General features: G+C 24.1%; 1 protein-coding gene across 1 annotated transcript; it reads left to right on the top strand.

The window, feature by feature from the left end:
* Window positions 1–419: 419 nt before the first annotated feature.
* On the top strand, window positions 420–5,024 carry LOC145828848 (polyubiquitin-B-like). Its single transcript, XM_082936595.1, has 4 exons — window positions 420–528; window positions 2,779–2,994; window positions 4,532–4,753; window positions 4,900–5,024. Exons 1-4 carry the CDS (start codon window positions 420–422, stop codon window positions 5,022–5,024), a joined length of 672 nt encoding a protein of 223 aa, XP_082792721.1.
* Window positions 5,025–16,014: the final 10,990 nt, after the last annotated feature.

Raw genomic sequence — 16,014 nt, 5'->3', positions numbered from 1 at the left:
AGAAACTTTTTATGATAACTCTAATCTTATTTTGGTAAAGCTGATTACATCTAAAACATTAAATTAAGTATTGTAAATGGTATCTTATAATCTGGAGTTATCAGCAAAAGTTATTTGGTCTCCCCAATTGTCATCAATCAAATTATTTGATTTGATGACAGATAGATTAAGATAGTATAAACCACCTTTATAGTTATAAACATTGAAAAAATATAACAAATTAAAAATATACAAAATAATTTGTGATTTTTCATAAAGTTTAAGGATAAGTAAAACAGTTTTGGTTCGTATAAAACATTAAATTCTTTTTTCAATATAGTTTTTGATTTATTTGTTTTTAAGAATAAAAATTTTTTTCTGACATTTTATAACTATAAAAACTATGAATTTTTAATTAACAGGTTTATAACTAAAAAAACATGTATATTTATGTTGAAACATTGATGGATGAAGGTAGATGTATAAAACTTTTAGTTGATCCCATTGACACTAGTGCTACTATCAAAGCTAGGATTCAGTATCAAGAAGGTTAGGTTGTTTATTAGTGAAAATCTTATCAATAAAAATTGTTTAAAACTATTTTAATATGGTTAATTAATTTTTTGATATGGAAATTAAGTTTTTTGAATGTTGTTCGTAGATTTGGTATTAATTAATATAACTTTTGAATAACACGTTTTATTTCTAAGTATTTGAATAATTGAAAGGTACAACATACTATTTTTTCAAGTATTTTTTAAATTTTTTATTTAATGTTTTTGTATTTTACATTTTTGTGTTTAAGTATATTTCAACATAAAATAAATAACTAAATATGTTTTTTGTATCATTAATTTAACAAACTAACTGAGTTAAAAATAAATAAATAAATTGACTTCTGGTTACAAACTTCCATTGTTCATTAGTTATGATTACAATAACTTCCTTAAAGGGTAACCACACACTCAGGTAATTCAGGGAAACTCAGGGAAATTTGGTTCTCTTTTTTGATTTAGGAAAACTCAGGGCAGTTTTTTTTTTTAAATTTCACGGAAATTTTTAGAAATTTTAAAAAATCTCAGGGATTTTTTTTTCTTGTTCTAGAATGAGATTTGGTTAATCCGGTTTCAATGTTTTGTTCAAAAAAAAAGTTAATTTTATTCATTCTTAAGTGCTTATTTAGAAAATTTTTAGCCTTGCGGCAAGTTCTTTAATATTTTTAGAATCAACATGGTAATTTTTTAATAAAAATAAAAATTTAAGGATTTGAAAAAAAAAACTCAGGGAAGTTTAAGGTTACTCAGGGAAGTTTCTGGTCACTCAGGGAAGATTTTTTGACTCAAAGAGTGGCAACCCTGTCTTTATATTTTATTCCAAAAATATTTCAAGATTTTCCAACTTATTTGAGGGTTGCCACACACTAAGGATTCCAAGATAACTAGAAATAATTTAAAACTTTTCCAAGTCTCAAGACACTATCATATCTTTTCAGAACTCAGTAAAAATTTATTTTTTTGTAAAGAACTCAGGATAGTTTAAGATTTGCTAAAAATATCAGAAAAATCCCTTTTCTATACTTCAGGTGATATTTAGTTTATGTAATTCTATTAACTTTTTTTTTAGTATAATTTTTATGTTAAAAATAAAGTTAATAAATAAATTTTAACAGCATTTTTTTTTTTATTGTAAAAAAAATAACAAAAAATAAATAAATGTACAGTTTTTGGTCACTCAGGATAGGCTTTTTGATTAAAAGAGTTGCAACCTTGTAATTTATTTACTGTAAATTGTCAAACCAATACATTATACTTTAAAAGTTTAACATTTAGTTTCTAGCAAAAAAAAACAGATTTGAAATTTGACTTATAATTTAAAAACTTTCAAATGCATTTATTCAATAGTAGTTTTAAACTATACAATTGCATAATTAATTAAAATAGTTTTATTTGAATATTTGTTAGTTATTAAGGGCATTGTTTTTACAAAAATTAACAATGTTCTTTGAAACTTCGAGTATATACTAACAGATGTATAAGGTTTTTCTTCGAAATTAGGTATATCTCAAACATTAATTATTATTTTTTATTTTTTATAGCAAATAAACTTATAAAAAAATCTACACAACCGCTGGAACATAAACTTATTATAGATAAAATATCGAATTATAAGAAATATCACTAGAAGTAAATTTCAAATTTTCAGGATGTTTTTAAATACTACTAAAAAGTTATTGAAAAAAAAAATTAAATTATTTATAAAAAAACAAACTTGTCAAAATTTATCAAAATTTACTCTGATTTTTCTTTGAATACCTCAAAAACTTAAAGAAATGATATGTCTTTAGTCAAATGGTGTACCTTTGAAATATTAGTTTGCACCTCCTATTAAAAAGTAAATGAACTCTTTAACTTCGATGGCTTATGTTCTAAAAGTTACTACAATTTTTAACAACTTATAAAAATTGACTAGTAGCTTAATAAATTATGTTAAACATAAGACTAATAAAAAATAAGTGTTAACCCCCCTATGTCATAAATGTAGATAACTTATTAGTTATTCTGCTCTTCTATAACTTTATATATAAACCCTTTCTTTACAAATGAAAAACAATGTTGACTGTAAAAAAACAGTAAAAACAAACCTACAATTTTAAACCTAACTTTAAACTGGCTTTTTAAATAGAATTATACTGCGGTGTTTAAAAAATTAACAAATTTCAATCAAGGTTAAAATAAAGTTTTTGTTTAAAAAAAACTTAGGTGTATTTTTTCTGATAATGTTATATTACTAAAATTGTAGGTGTACCTTTTGAAATGCAGAATTTATTCTTTAACGGAAAACTATTGGAAGATGGAAAGAAGTTGTCTGATTACAATATACAAAATGAATCAACTGTTCAACTAGTACTTAGAATTAAAATATTTGTTGAAAGATTAAATGGTGAAAAGTTCACAATTGAAGTTGACCCTTCGGATCCTATTTCAGTTGTTAAAGCTAGGATTCAAGATGAAGAAGGTTTGTTGTAGGATTATTATATATATTATCGAAGTTAAAATTAAATTTTTTTTTTCTTTCTCATGCGTCATAAAGTACAACATTGAAAAACATGACTATACCAAATCAGACAGTTACTCAGTTTGGCCGCTGAACAGATTACCAAACTGTAATTCTTATTTAATTATAATATTGAACTCAATAATATTTTTTTAGGGAGATTTATTTTAGTTGATTCCTGTAATAAGTCAGTTTTAATCATATATGAAAAAAGTTAGTATTGTTTATCATGATAATTACTGTATCTATATATAAAATGAAAAATTGACATACATTAGGAAAATCTATTTACAAAATAAAAAATCTTGAAGTCTGTAATTTATTTTGATGCTAAAAATAAAAAAATTAAAAAAATATATAACTTAACTTTTTATAAAGTTTTATGTTTTTTTTTTTCTTTTAAATTAAGGATTGTTTAGCATTTAGTTACATATGAGATCTTAAAAATTATTTATATAGTACTATTAAGCTACCGTCTTATAAAAGTTTTGACACAGTTGAAAAAATTATACAAAAGTCTTTTTTTACGTTGATTTTATCATAGCTTTTTACAAGACACTAATCTGTTTAGTTGAGCTTACATTAAAAAAAAAATAACTTTTTTACTTTATAAAGGTTACAATTTTTTTTAAATTGTTTGTATACAGTTGGTTTTTAATTTTTTACATACGTAAAATTATAATTCAAAAAATATTCTGTTATTAAAATATAGTTTTGTTTAGTTTTTTGGATATTTTGTATTTGTTTTAACTAAACATCTTAATTATGTTATCTTTAGAAGTTATGTGTTATTGCAAATTTTCGTTAAAAGGGAGCAAACATTTCCATTTTTGTAGCTATATTTATTTTTAATATTGTTTTCCGTTGTAGCACAACTGCATCATTATTAAAAATTCAGTAGCATAGCATTGAAATAGTGATAGTTGCTGTGAACATCCTATAAAGTTAGCACGCGTCTTCTGTGAATGTAAACTGTAAATAAGATTTCAATAATTAGAAACAAAAGACTTTAAAATACAATATTGTACAGTAAATACACTATTTGGTTCATAATAATCAAGGATTTTTATTTGATTATGTTTTTTAAGATGATAATTGCTTTAAAATAAATTTTTAAAACTTAATTTACAATTCCATCACTTTTTTGATGTAACTTCTTTTTAGTAAACATAAAAGCAATTATTTTTATTTCCAAATTTATTTGATTTGTCATTATTTTATTTTCTAAAATTTGGATAATTTGTTAAGTTAGTAAGCAAATCTTCTTACTACTGAAGACAAGCTAATTGTCTGCTTTTTTGAAAACATTATTATTATATTTTGAGATTCAGGACTTTTTATAATAAATCAAAAATAAAAAAGTTCAAAAATGCTACATATTGAACAATAAAAAAATCCTTATGTATTTCTTAAGACAGTAAGAAGAAAGATATAAAATAAAGTTTTTTTTTTTTAACTTTTGTTTAATATGTTTTAAAATTAGTAACACTATTTTCAGGTTTTGCTTTCGAAAAGCAAACTTTAACTTTCAAAAATAAAAAGTTGGATGGTAGAAAAACACTAAACGATTACAAAATTGTTAATGAATCAACTATATGTTTGAGGCTTGATGGAGAATTGAAAATTTTTGTCAGATCAATGTCTGGAATAACTCATTCTTGTATTGTTAAAGCTTCTACAAAAGTTGAAATGCTTAAAGACAAGATCAAAGAATTAGAAGGTTAAAAAATTTTAATGCTTTCTTGTAAACTTTGTTGTTTCAATTAAGTATGTAAATTTATTTAAAGTTTAACAATGTAATTTAAATAATTTAATATGTATTTTTGTAAAGAAAACAAAATGTAAAATATAGAGTTATGATCTTAGGTTTCACATCTGGGAAGGTGAAGTTGATTTTCTGTGGAAAACTTATGGAAGATCAAAAGACTTTTTCTGATTACGAAATTGAAGATGAAGATAGAATTATTTATAATTTTTCGCTAAAGGCGTGATAACTAAAATTGAGAAAAAAACAAGGTTTTTATTACTAGTTTGTAGTAAAACAATACTATTAGTCGTTGAAGTGTGCTTAATAATTTAAAATGTTCTTATTATTTTATGCTAAACCTTTAATTTCAAACAATGTTTGTTGAAGAGTAAAAAGGTATTTAAAATCATAAGCCAAATGTTTTTCATAAACATATATTCTTAAGGTAAAAGTTTAAATTATTTTCTATAAAAAACTATTATACTAACTTATATTTTAGTATATATCATGTAAATGCTTTTATTCATTTGTATTTTATGTTTCTAATAAAACAATGGTTTTCAACATGTACTAAAACACACTAATCTTATCTAACTTAATAGTTCTTTACGAAAAAGTAACATAAGTTTTGTTTAATAGTCGTAAAAATATGTGCTTTTTTAATTAAGTTTAGAGTTCATATTTTTCTTATAAAATATTTAAATACAAATATACGCTTTGAATATTTTATAAGTTGAAATACTTATACACTTTCAAGATTGTTGTAACATATAAATGTAAAATTCTGTGAAGCTTTCATTCTTGTACTAAAACTTTTATACACTTGAGAAACATCTGTGTTGCTTTTTGTTGTAAGATTTAAATAAATTTTTACAGCCACTACACTCAATTAAGCTGAAAATGATTTGATTGATAGAATACAATTAGAAAATGTATTTTCATAAATTCAGTACAAAGTTTTGCAAAAGACACCTGTAATAATGTTTTAAAAAAACTAATTAAAAAAAACAAGTTAAGTTATATTTTATAAACTTAAGTCATTTTCTAAGTAATAAACAGCTAAGTTAGTACTACTAAACACTTTTTTTTTTTTGCTTTATATTTTATACGATGAGTTTTTAAACATAAGTTTATCGAAAAATCAACGTATTCAACTGGGTTTTAAAAGTCTTATTGGTCAGAAAATTTAGTTTTTATACTTAAAAGTTCATTTTGTCTGCATAACTAACTTTATATAACATTTTATTTTTCATTATGTAACACTACAAAGCTTTCCGTTTTTGTACTGATAAATATTTATAATTCTTTTATTTTATAAAAAAATAATTTTAATTTTTGACCAGGGGAACAGGTCAAAATTCCAGAAGAAAAATTCGCTTAATGGCACAAAATTACACGAGGGAAAAAGTTGCCCGAAGAAAATTTTTTACGGAGGGTTAATTTTGCACGAGAGTAAAATAAAACACAAAAAAAAATTAATTAAAAAATAACTTGATAAACAAAACAAAAATAAGTAACTGACCGGTGGTAAGGGTTAGTGGTAACATTTATTATAAAAACAACTAAATAAAACAAATTAAAAAACTCAAATTAACTTAAATAATTAAAAATATTCAATCCCTGCAAAAGTTTCTTCGTGCAATTTTATCCCCTCGAGCAAAAGTATCATGCAGTTTTGTGCACTTTTGCAATTTTGTACGCTCGTGCAACTTTGACAGTTACCCGGACTCAGTTTTTAATTAACTTAAAAAAATTCACAGAATAAAATTATGTTCATGTACGCAATTATTTTAGAATCATAGGAAAAGCTTTAAATAATTTTTAGTTCAACAAACATTTAGATCTTAATTTAAGGACTCTACAGCCTTTTTTAAGTCTAGGGCAATTTGTTCTAGACAAAACTACTCGCGGATCGCACTGTATAAAAAAAATGGTGAGCCTTATTGTTAAAAATAATTATCATTATCAAAATATTAGCACTATTTAAATCAAAAGTTTGGTAAAGTTCGAAAATGTAATATACTAATAGTTGTTGATTGTTAGATTAACAACCTTAATGTAAGTTCCGACACAAAAATTTATTTTTTATGTAATTAAAATTATGTTCAAGGGGCGAAATTGTTTTAATTTTAATGGTATTAAGAATAAAACACGTTAAAAAACTATATCTCATTGTCTCTGAAATAAAAATATATTTCATGTGAATAAAGTACACTCAATGTCTTTAAAGTGGTACGAGTATTAACTATATTATATACATTATGTGTACTTTTTTTATTTTCTATTAAGGTCAAATATTCTTATGATAAAGAAGTATTTTTAAAAATTTCTTGTTGATTCTTGTTGTAGGAGGAAGAAAAACAAAAATGGAGCTCAATAAATTTAGAATTGTTAAAAACCCAAACAATTTATATCTATGTATTGAGTATTTTAAAATTAGCTTACAAAATTGTGGCAATTTAGTCTATCTACATTAGGGATGGGCAACGTAAATAATTGACGGGCCGGATCCAAAAAAAATAGTCCTCAGCGGGCCGGAGCATTTCGAGTAAGTGATCTACCGGAATCAGTTGGATCCTTTTCAAGATCCGGATCTTTATTCAAAAATGTTATCCGGACAGGCTAAATATTAATTTTAGACAAGGTTTCGTATCCGAATAGAACTAATTTCAAAAGACTTGGATCCGGCTGGATGCTAATTTTATAGGGTGTTTTAAAATTTTGAATCAATTTATTAATTACTAAGTTTATAAAGTATAAAACGTTAAGTTAATTTTTATTAAGTACTCATAACTCTATATTTTTTACAACTCTGGACCGAATTAATACTAGTTTGTTTTATAAAAACAATAATTTACTTACTAAAATTTACTCGAGCCTAAGATTTCAAACTAAAATATTTAAATTTGTTAAATATTCGAAATTATCTAATTTTAGTAATCCTTGGCTCGAGGCTACATTAATAATATTATTCAGAAGTTAACTAACATTACAATATTAAACTACTATCTTTTAATTAAAATAATTTATGAAGTTTCATTCAAAATTCTGTTAGATTGTAAACTGATATTACAAACATGCACAAACAAATTTCCTAAACAAATCATACATACTTAAAGTTAATGTGATATTATTTTGAAATATTGTCATCAGTTGGTCGTCATTAAACTTAACCATTTAATTAATCAAAAATTCCTTAATTAAAATATCAATAGCAGAAAAGAGTGCACACTGTAGTCTCAACTTACAATATTCTATTAACATGTAAAGTTGAGCATTTTTATTTAAAGTAGGTGTCAATGTTATTAAAAACTACTTTTCTTAACATTTATAAGAACACTAACAACTCACTACACATCTGGAAAAGACAACAATTTTTTACATGTCGTTTTTTATGAAAATCATTATGATAGGTAAGATTATCAAAGTTAGTTCAGCAAACAATTTTTCGGATAATTTGATAAAGAATTAATTCAACTGACTTGAAACAGAACAAGGTACTATAACAAAAATGTGTATTTATTACTACAAAAATTAAAAGCCATTTTAAAAAAACTTTTTAAGTTAAAATTTTTACAGTTTGTTTTGTGAAAATAATTCTCAAAAGGTTTTGTACATATTTTGTAATATTTACATTGGCTTTTAGGATTTCATATAACTTTTGAAAATACCTAGCGGGTCGGATCATCCACTCGCGGGCCGGATAAATTTGGTCCGCGGGCCGGATTCTATTTAAATTAAAAAAGGTTTTGCCGGTCATTTTGACTCCGGGGGCTGGATCCGGCCCGCGGGCCGTACGTTGCCCACCCCTAATCTATATAAATACTATTATAAAACAAAAATATTATTTCATATTTATTCGACTGCAGTAATATGGTTAATTTTTTTTAAATCACAATGTTTTGTAAATGAAATAAGCTAATGTTACAGCAGTTAAAGCATTTAAATCCAAATTCCTAATCTGCGACCTAACTAGCATCGGCTGCAGATCTAAGGTCGCATCTGATTGGTTAACATGTTGTTTATTTTTTTAAGTAAAAAGCCTTTTTTTCGGTTTGTTTTTTATATATTTGGGTAAAATGGGTTCGGGCTAATGGTATAATTTTCTTTAGTATTTTGCTGTATTACCACTTTACTTTATTTGTAAAATGTTATGAATAAAAACAATACCAAAACCTTACAACTGCAGCCGACTCGAATTCTTGGAATCAATATTGCTTTATTGAGAAATTTTTGGAAAAACAACTCCCTATTTAGAAACCAAATAAACTTTTATTCATAAAAATAAAGCATGGTAATCAGTGGTTGCTACAATTTATGACTAAAAAGAGTATTTTATAATTACTATTGAAAAAAATAGATGTAGTTGTACACATTTTAAATTAAATATCGAAATTAAATAAAGTCAAAATTCTTGTAGGAGTGCAATTAAAGTAAAATTTTTAATTATATTATCTGAGCTGCATTATTCTTAAAAAAGTTATATACTTCAAAAAAATAAAAAAATAAAGTTTGCAAAAACGTTTTAGATCATTTAATTTTATATGTATAGTTTTGAGATAAGTGCCAAAAGTACTAAGAACACTATTTTCAAAGGGTAACTTTTGTCAATGTTTAAATATTATTTACTTATTTTTTTAATTTTTTTGTAGACTATCATTGTTTCCTCTAACCCTTTGTCAATATGATTTTTTTTTCTTTTTACTGTTGTTGTTGTATTTTTTTTTACAACTGTTATCCCTTTATCTTTACCTTGGTTCTTAATTATTTATTATTTTTGATCTCAAGCAAAACTTACAATATAGCAAAAACTTATCCTTTAAGCAAAACAACCCTTTGTGCAAAATACATCCCTTTTTACACTAAGACCCTTTTTGGAAAAGTGTCTTTGTGTAAAAGTGATCCTTTATGAAAAATAGTATTTGTGCAAAACTGACCTGTCTCTACAATTTTGTTTAATATACCATTTGACTTATTAAACAAACAATTTTTTTATACTGGCAGTGTAACCTGTTGCCATATGTGTGATATTGGCGGCTTCAGAAAATTCTTAGTTGTGCAATATCAAAACTCATGGATGTAACATAAATTAAAAAAAAAAGTTTCGATGAACTTTTTTTTGTTGTAGTAGATAGTTTGATAATTTTTAATGAAGTTATTTTATTATACTTTCTTCTTATGTAAACTAATTTTTGATTAGCATATCACAGTAACAAACAAAAATTTTTTATCAGAAATTGTAGCCAAAAGAGACACTAATTTTCAGATAAACATTAAAACTGTGTAAGGTAATCATTACAAAATTTTCACTATTAGGTGCTAGCATTTCATAAGCCAGCATAGTTTTATTTATATTAGCTCATAAATAATCAAAAACAATTTAAGAATTTTGATTTAAACAAAAAAAATGTCTATTTATTCTCAAAAATTAAAAAAATATTTTTTATCTGCTAAAATAATGATACAGGTTTTAAAATTTCAATCATTTTTTTTTTAATTTTTTAAGCATAATTATTGAAACTTTTAATTAATTTTTGATTTTATTCACAAAATGTCTTGTTAATGTATAAGTTTAATATTTCTTAAGTAGTTGAAATGTCATAATCAGTTTTCAAATTGAAAAGTCTAATGTCACAAGAAAGAGTCAGATAATAACAATTAAAACATTTTAGAAATGCTTGTTACCATTTATTTTTTTTCGGATTCATACCAGGGTAATACTGTTTATAGTATTTATTAAGTCCAATTAATGATTAAATGCCAATTTTCAATTGTTTAGTTTTTTTGTTGATTTTTTATAATTTCAATTAAAGTTACTGGCTACCAGCAGTATTACTTACTGAAAAATCAAGTGTTGTACGAAATGGTGAAATTTATTTTTGTAAAACTGTGTCTTTTTTTTTCAAATTTATGAAAATACAAATTTTGAATATTTGTTATACACGATTAACTCCTAGATTTTGACCTCATAAGTTCAGATTAGCCTGATTTTTTTCGAGTAACATGAGTGTTAGGACAGTGAAAATCCTAGCAGTCATTGAAATTTTGTAAAAAAAAAAAACGTTTACATTATTATAAGGTATTATAAAACTTTATATGTTTAAATTTACTTTGTTTTTTCTTAAAACTGGAATTCTATTTTTAAAACTCAGTAAATATTTCAAGGCAGTTTTGGGTTATGCTATCCAAGGTCATATATCTCAAAATGCTACCAGGAATTTAGCTATAGTAGCTATATAAAAGTTTTGACCTCAAAAATCACATATTTTTAAATTTTTTGACTTAAACATTAATAAAATCACTTATAAATGTCCTACACTTATAGTTTATATCTTGAATGAAAGCTTGTACTTATTGACATAAATTAAAATCAAATTAACTGCTTTTGATGTATTATGACGTCATAATCACCCTAAATTTGTCTGTAAAACGTAGGGGTAGGGAGTACAGCACATTCTTTTGGTCATATTGTAAAATTCAAATATGTACATATTATTCGGGTGTGTTTTTGCTTAGTTAAAAAAAGTCTAAAAAAAATTATAATATAAAAAAAAAGTTGCTCCCATAGAAAACTGATTCAAACCCCAAAAATCACATATTTTTTCGACTTAGACAATAATAAAATTACTTATATATGTCCTAAGCTTAAAGTTTATATTTTAATTGAAAGCTTATAATTGTAGGCATAAATTAAAGATATTTCAACTGCCTTTGTTGTATTATTATGTCATTAGTAGACTAAATATGCAAACTTACCTGTAAAATTGTACTTTATTTTTTAATATAGAAAACAAATTCTTCTGCTGTTTTACTTATAGTTTTTTGATTTGCAAAATAAATTGTGTCGACTCAGCTAGGGAAAAATATATTACTAATGTAATGTCATTTCTATTGCATGTTGATATATGTAACAAAAACATTTTAAATTGCTTTTCATTATTAGAAATTATGATTATTGAGAGCATAGTTATAATAAAAATTAACTGCTATGAGTTTAAAATTATAATTTGCTTTTTATATAAAAAATTTACTACGGTTTTACAGACAAAGTTTGCATATTTAGTGTAATAATGACGTCATAATACAACAGAAGCAGTTTAAATGTCTTTAATTTATGCCTACAATTATAAGCTTTCATTTAAGATATAAATTATAAGTCTAGGACATGTATAAATAGTTATATTACTGTTTAAGTCGAAAAATCTAAAAATATGTGATTTTTAGGGTTGAAATCAGTTTTTTCGGCAGCAACTTTTTTTTTTTTGCAAAATTATTTTTTTTTAGATTCTTTTTAACTAAGCAAAAAGACACCCGAATCATATGTACTTATTTGAATTCTACAGTATGACCAAAAAAATGTCCTGTACTCCCTACCCCTACATTTTACAGACAAATTTTGCACATTAGGGTGATAATGACGTCATAATACATCAAAAGTAGTTAATATGTTTTTTAATCTATGTCAATAAGTATAAGCTTTTATTCAAGATATAAATTATAAGTCTTGGACATGTATAAGTAATTTTTTTACTGTTTATTTCAAAAAACAGAAAATATGTGATTTTTAGGGTCAAAATTAGTTTTTTGGCCGGCAAACTTTTTTCAATCTTTTTTTAAGATTCTTCTTAAGCAAAAACACATCCAAATCATTTGTACATGAATAAATAATACAATATGACCAATAAAAATGTGCTGTACTCTCTACCCCTATTTATACACCTATGTATTACACTTGGATTGGTTTCACAAAAAAAGTCAATGATTTTTTGAACCCAATCTTATCAGAAAAAAAGTAAAAAGTATAATTAGAGATGATGTCAACTCTTAAAGATGATTGTCAACAGAAATTTGGTAACTGCTAGAGTTTCAGCTGGAGTTAAAAGTTTTTTCTTTTAAGTCTTGAGGTTTTATTTATATGTGTTTTGCAGTAAGTTTTACAAAACCCACTTATAGACTAAAGCATAATTATAATAAGTTACTTTTTTTATAAATCAAACAAATATTTGGCACTTGATAAAGATATTTTAAAATGACTTATATTTTTTAGCCCAATATATTTACTGTGTATCTATATATAACACTATTTTTATACATAGAAATTGTTAAAAGACAGTATAAACATAATTGTTTAGTCTAATTTAAATTGTTTTTCAGAATTATTATACATAACATAAGAAACTTTAACCTCACGGTTGATTACATAATTTTTGTCTTTAAAATTGTTTAGTATGAAAATTGATTGTAACTTTACTAACTAACAGTTTTATACTAGATTATTTTGTATTACTTCGTTTATTGAAACAACCTGAGCAGCTAAAAATGACCACACTTCACCACAGGTAAAAAATATTTTATTTGCTTATTTGAGTTTTTATTTTTTGTTAATACTTCCAACACATCTAAAATCTATTGAATTTTAGTAAGTTTTAAATTCTGTAGTAATAGAGTTAAAATTTATCTTAAAATGAAATTGATCTCAACAGGTGTAAAACATGGATTATTCTGATGGATTTTCTGTGGCAAGAGATTTTATATTGAGCACAGCAGGATCAGAGGAATTTATGGATCCATCATTGTTAGAAGCTATAAGTTCACTTTACAATGATTTTGTATCAGAAGGTAGTGTAACACATATCAATCTTATGTATAATTTGTTAAATACAACTTTATTTAAATGCATAAGTTAAAAGGAATCAAAAATAGAAATATTCATATTAAGAAATACACATATATAGTAGCATAACTTAATATTTAATATTTCTAACTAATAATAACTTTATAAAACAAAGTATACGAACATCTAAGATTATACTCAGTAGCAAATTTTAATCAAAATAATTTTGTGATTTTCTTTAAAAAATAATCATACATTAAAAAATGATAGTTTAAAATTTACCTTTTTTGTTTTTAAACAAGGTATTGAAGACAACAATCACGTTCCCATAGAAAGTTGTAGAGACAAAAATATCACACAAACAGAAAACAACGTAAGTAATAGTTTCATTCCCATTAAAAATAAAAAAGACAAAAGTTCATTCCCAATAAAAGATAGTGAAGGTGTCACAAAAAATAATTTCACTAGAACTAAAAACAGTAGTATCAATACGAAACAGTTTGCAGCAAGTGAGAACAACATTTCAATGACAGTAGATGGCAAATCTACTGAAACTGCAAAACCAGAGGAAAACTCTAATAGCAACACTTTTTGTAAGTTAAAAGCTTTTATTTACCTTTTTAAATATGTTTTGTTCAGTAGTAGTTATTTGTTTATATCATTTTATTGTAAGCAGTCAGTAAGACATTTTTAAGATCTTCTTCATCAGTAATGCCACACACTCGGGCTTTGTTGATGTTATTGAAAAAATCTGTCCTTTTTTATGTTTTTCTAAAGTTGTTGATTAGTTTTTTGAAAAACTTCTTAATCCTCAGCCGAAGTCACTTTGATTTTTTTTCTAAAAAATTATTTTTAATAAAGCGTACTTTTATTATCATTTTGTTAGCTTGATACACTTTAACTTCAATATTTTGTTTTGATTTTGACTCTTAGTTATTTTTAATCAATATTATCATTAAGTCTGGCAAGCTCAGGCTAGCTTGAAGAAATAAGACTATTTACGGTAACTTAAATCCTGTTTTTACTTGTCTTAAAAGAATTGTAACCCTGGTATTGAATAATTTCAGTTTATACTTATACTATTTTTCTTCATAATCATAAGTAGTTTTTTTTTTGTGTATTTAAAAAAGGAATCAATAGTTTCTTATATCTAACAACTTTTACCATTTCAAAATATAACTTATTTTAATATTTATACTTTGATATATTTGTAATAAATGCTTAAAAAAAAATGAAATAAAATTTATTTTACAATTAAAACCTAAAGTGTACACACATGTTATAATTAGTTTCACTAGTAACTGTACAAAATTACAAATATATCAGTGTAGTAATTACAGCTAAAACCCTGGAAAATCATGGAATTAGTTTTTCTAAAAAAAGGACCTAAAAACTTTTTAAACTTTTGACACTTTTTAATAATAATTTTAAAATTTTAAAAATCTGTTATATATATATATTTATATATTTTAAATATTCTTAACTAAGTTTTTTATACATTTGGAAACTATGAAGTTAAGTTTTTAACTAATCTAAAGAACATCCAACACCTATTTACTAATAAAATAAAGACATATCTTTTAAAAACAACATTATAAAGTTTACATAATTACAATATTTATTTTAGTTTATTTTGAGTTAAAACAATTATATAAACATACATAAAACAATTTGATTTAACACTGCTAAGAATTAATATATATATTGCAAAGTAACGGAGGTATTAAATATTTCAAAAACTATATTACTAATGTTATCAGTAATAGTTGAATACATGTAACTTACCACTTGTAATGTAGTTTATCAACGAGTAAATAATTTTACAAAACATCATAGTAAACTAATAATTTAACATTTTCACTTCTTAAACGTATATGAAAAAGGTAGAAGAAGTTTTGTACCTTAAAAGGTTGGACTTAAATAAGTTTTCTTACTGAAAATCACAAAAAGATATAGACCATCCTAATATATTTACAACATATATATTTCTCACAAATTATGAATACATTCAATCTTTCAATTTTAATTACATAGAATAAATACGTAATATTTTTAAGGTAAAACTTAATAGTTACATAATTCTGTAACAGTATATGTAATTTTTCAATCAACAATAAAAAATAATTCAATTAATCGTAACTACAACTTAATCAGCGTTAAAAAGTTTAAATTAATGAATTAGTAAAATATCGCCTTAAAAATCATTGATTTTTGATACCATTGTTAAGATTAAAAAAAATTTCTTTGAACTTTAAATGCTTTAAGTGTTTATTTGTATTAAATTTGTTTTATATATAAATTTTTACATTTTATAATAATTGAACTTATATTGTTTTTGTAAACTAAATTAACTAGTCTAGATAAAAGAAACTTTAAATAAAGTTCTTGTTTTATCATCTTTAGTGAAACTAATTTTTTGAACAATACTATTCTTGCAGGTCTTGAGACTACAAAAAAGGCGAAGCCAAAGTATTTTAAGTGTGAAATTTGTTCCCAAACATTTAATACCTATAACAAACTTTACTACCATCGCATGAAACAACACAAGCTAAATAAAAATGTATTTTGTGAGATTTGTAATAAACAATTCAGCACTAAAGGAAATTTGAAACAACATATC

The sequence above is a fragment of the Thalia democratica genome, chromosome 2, assembly GCF_965202585.1.
Source record: "Thalia democratica chromosome 2, ktThaDemo2.hap1.1, whole genome shotgun sequence".
NCBI classification, from domain to species: Eukaryota; Metazoa; Chordata; class Thaliacea; order Salpida; family Salpidae; genus Thalia; species Thalia democratica.
Note: the sequence above shows the minus strand (reverse complement) of the source record. Positions and strands in the feature narration are given on the sequence as shown.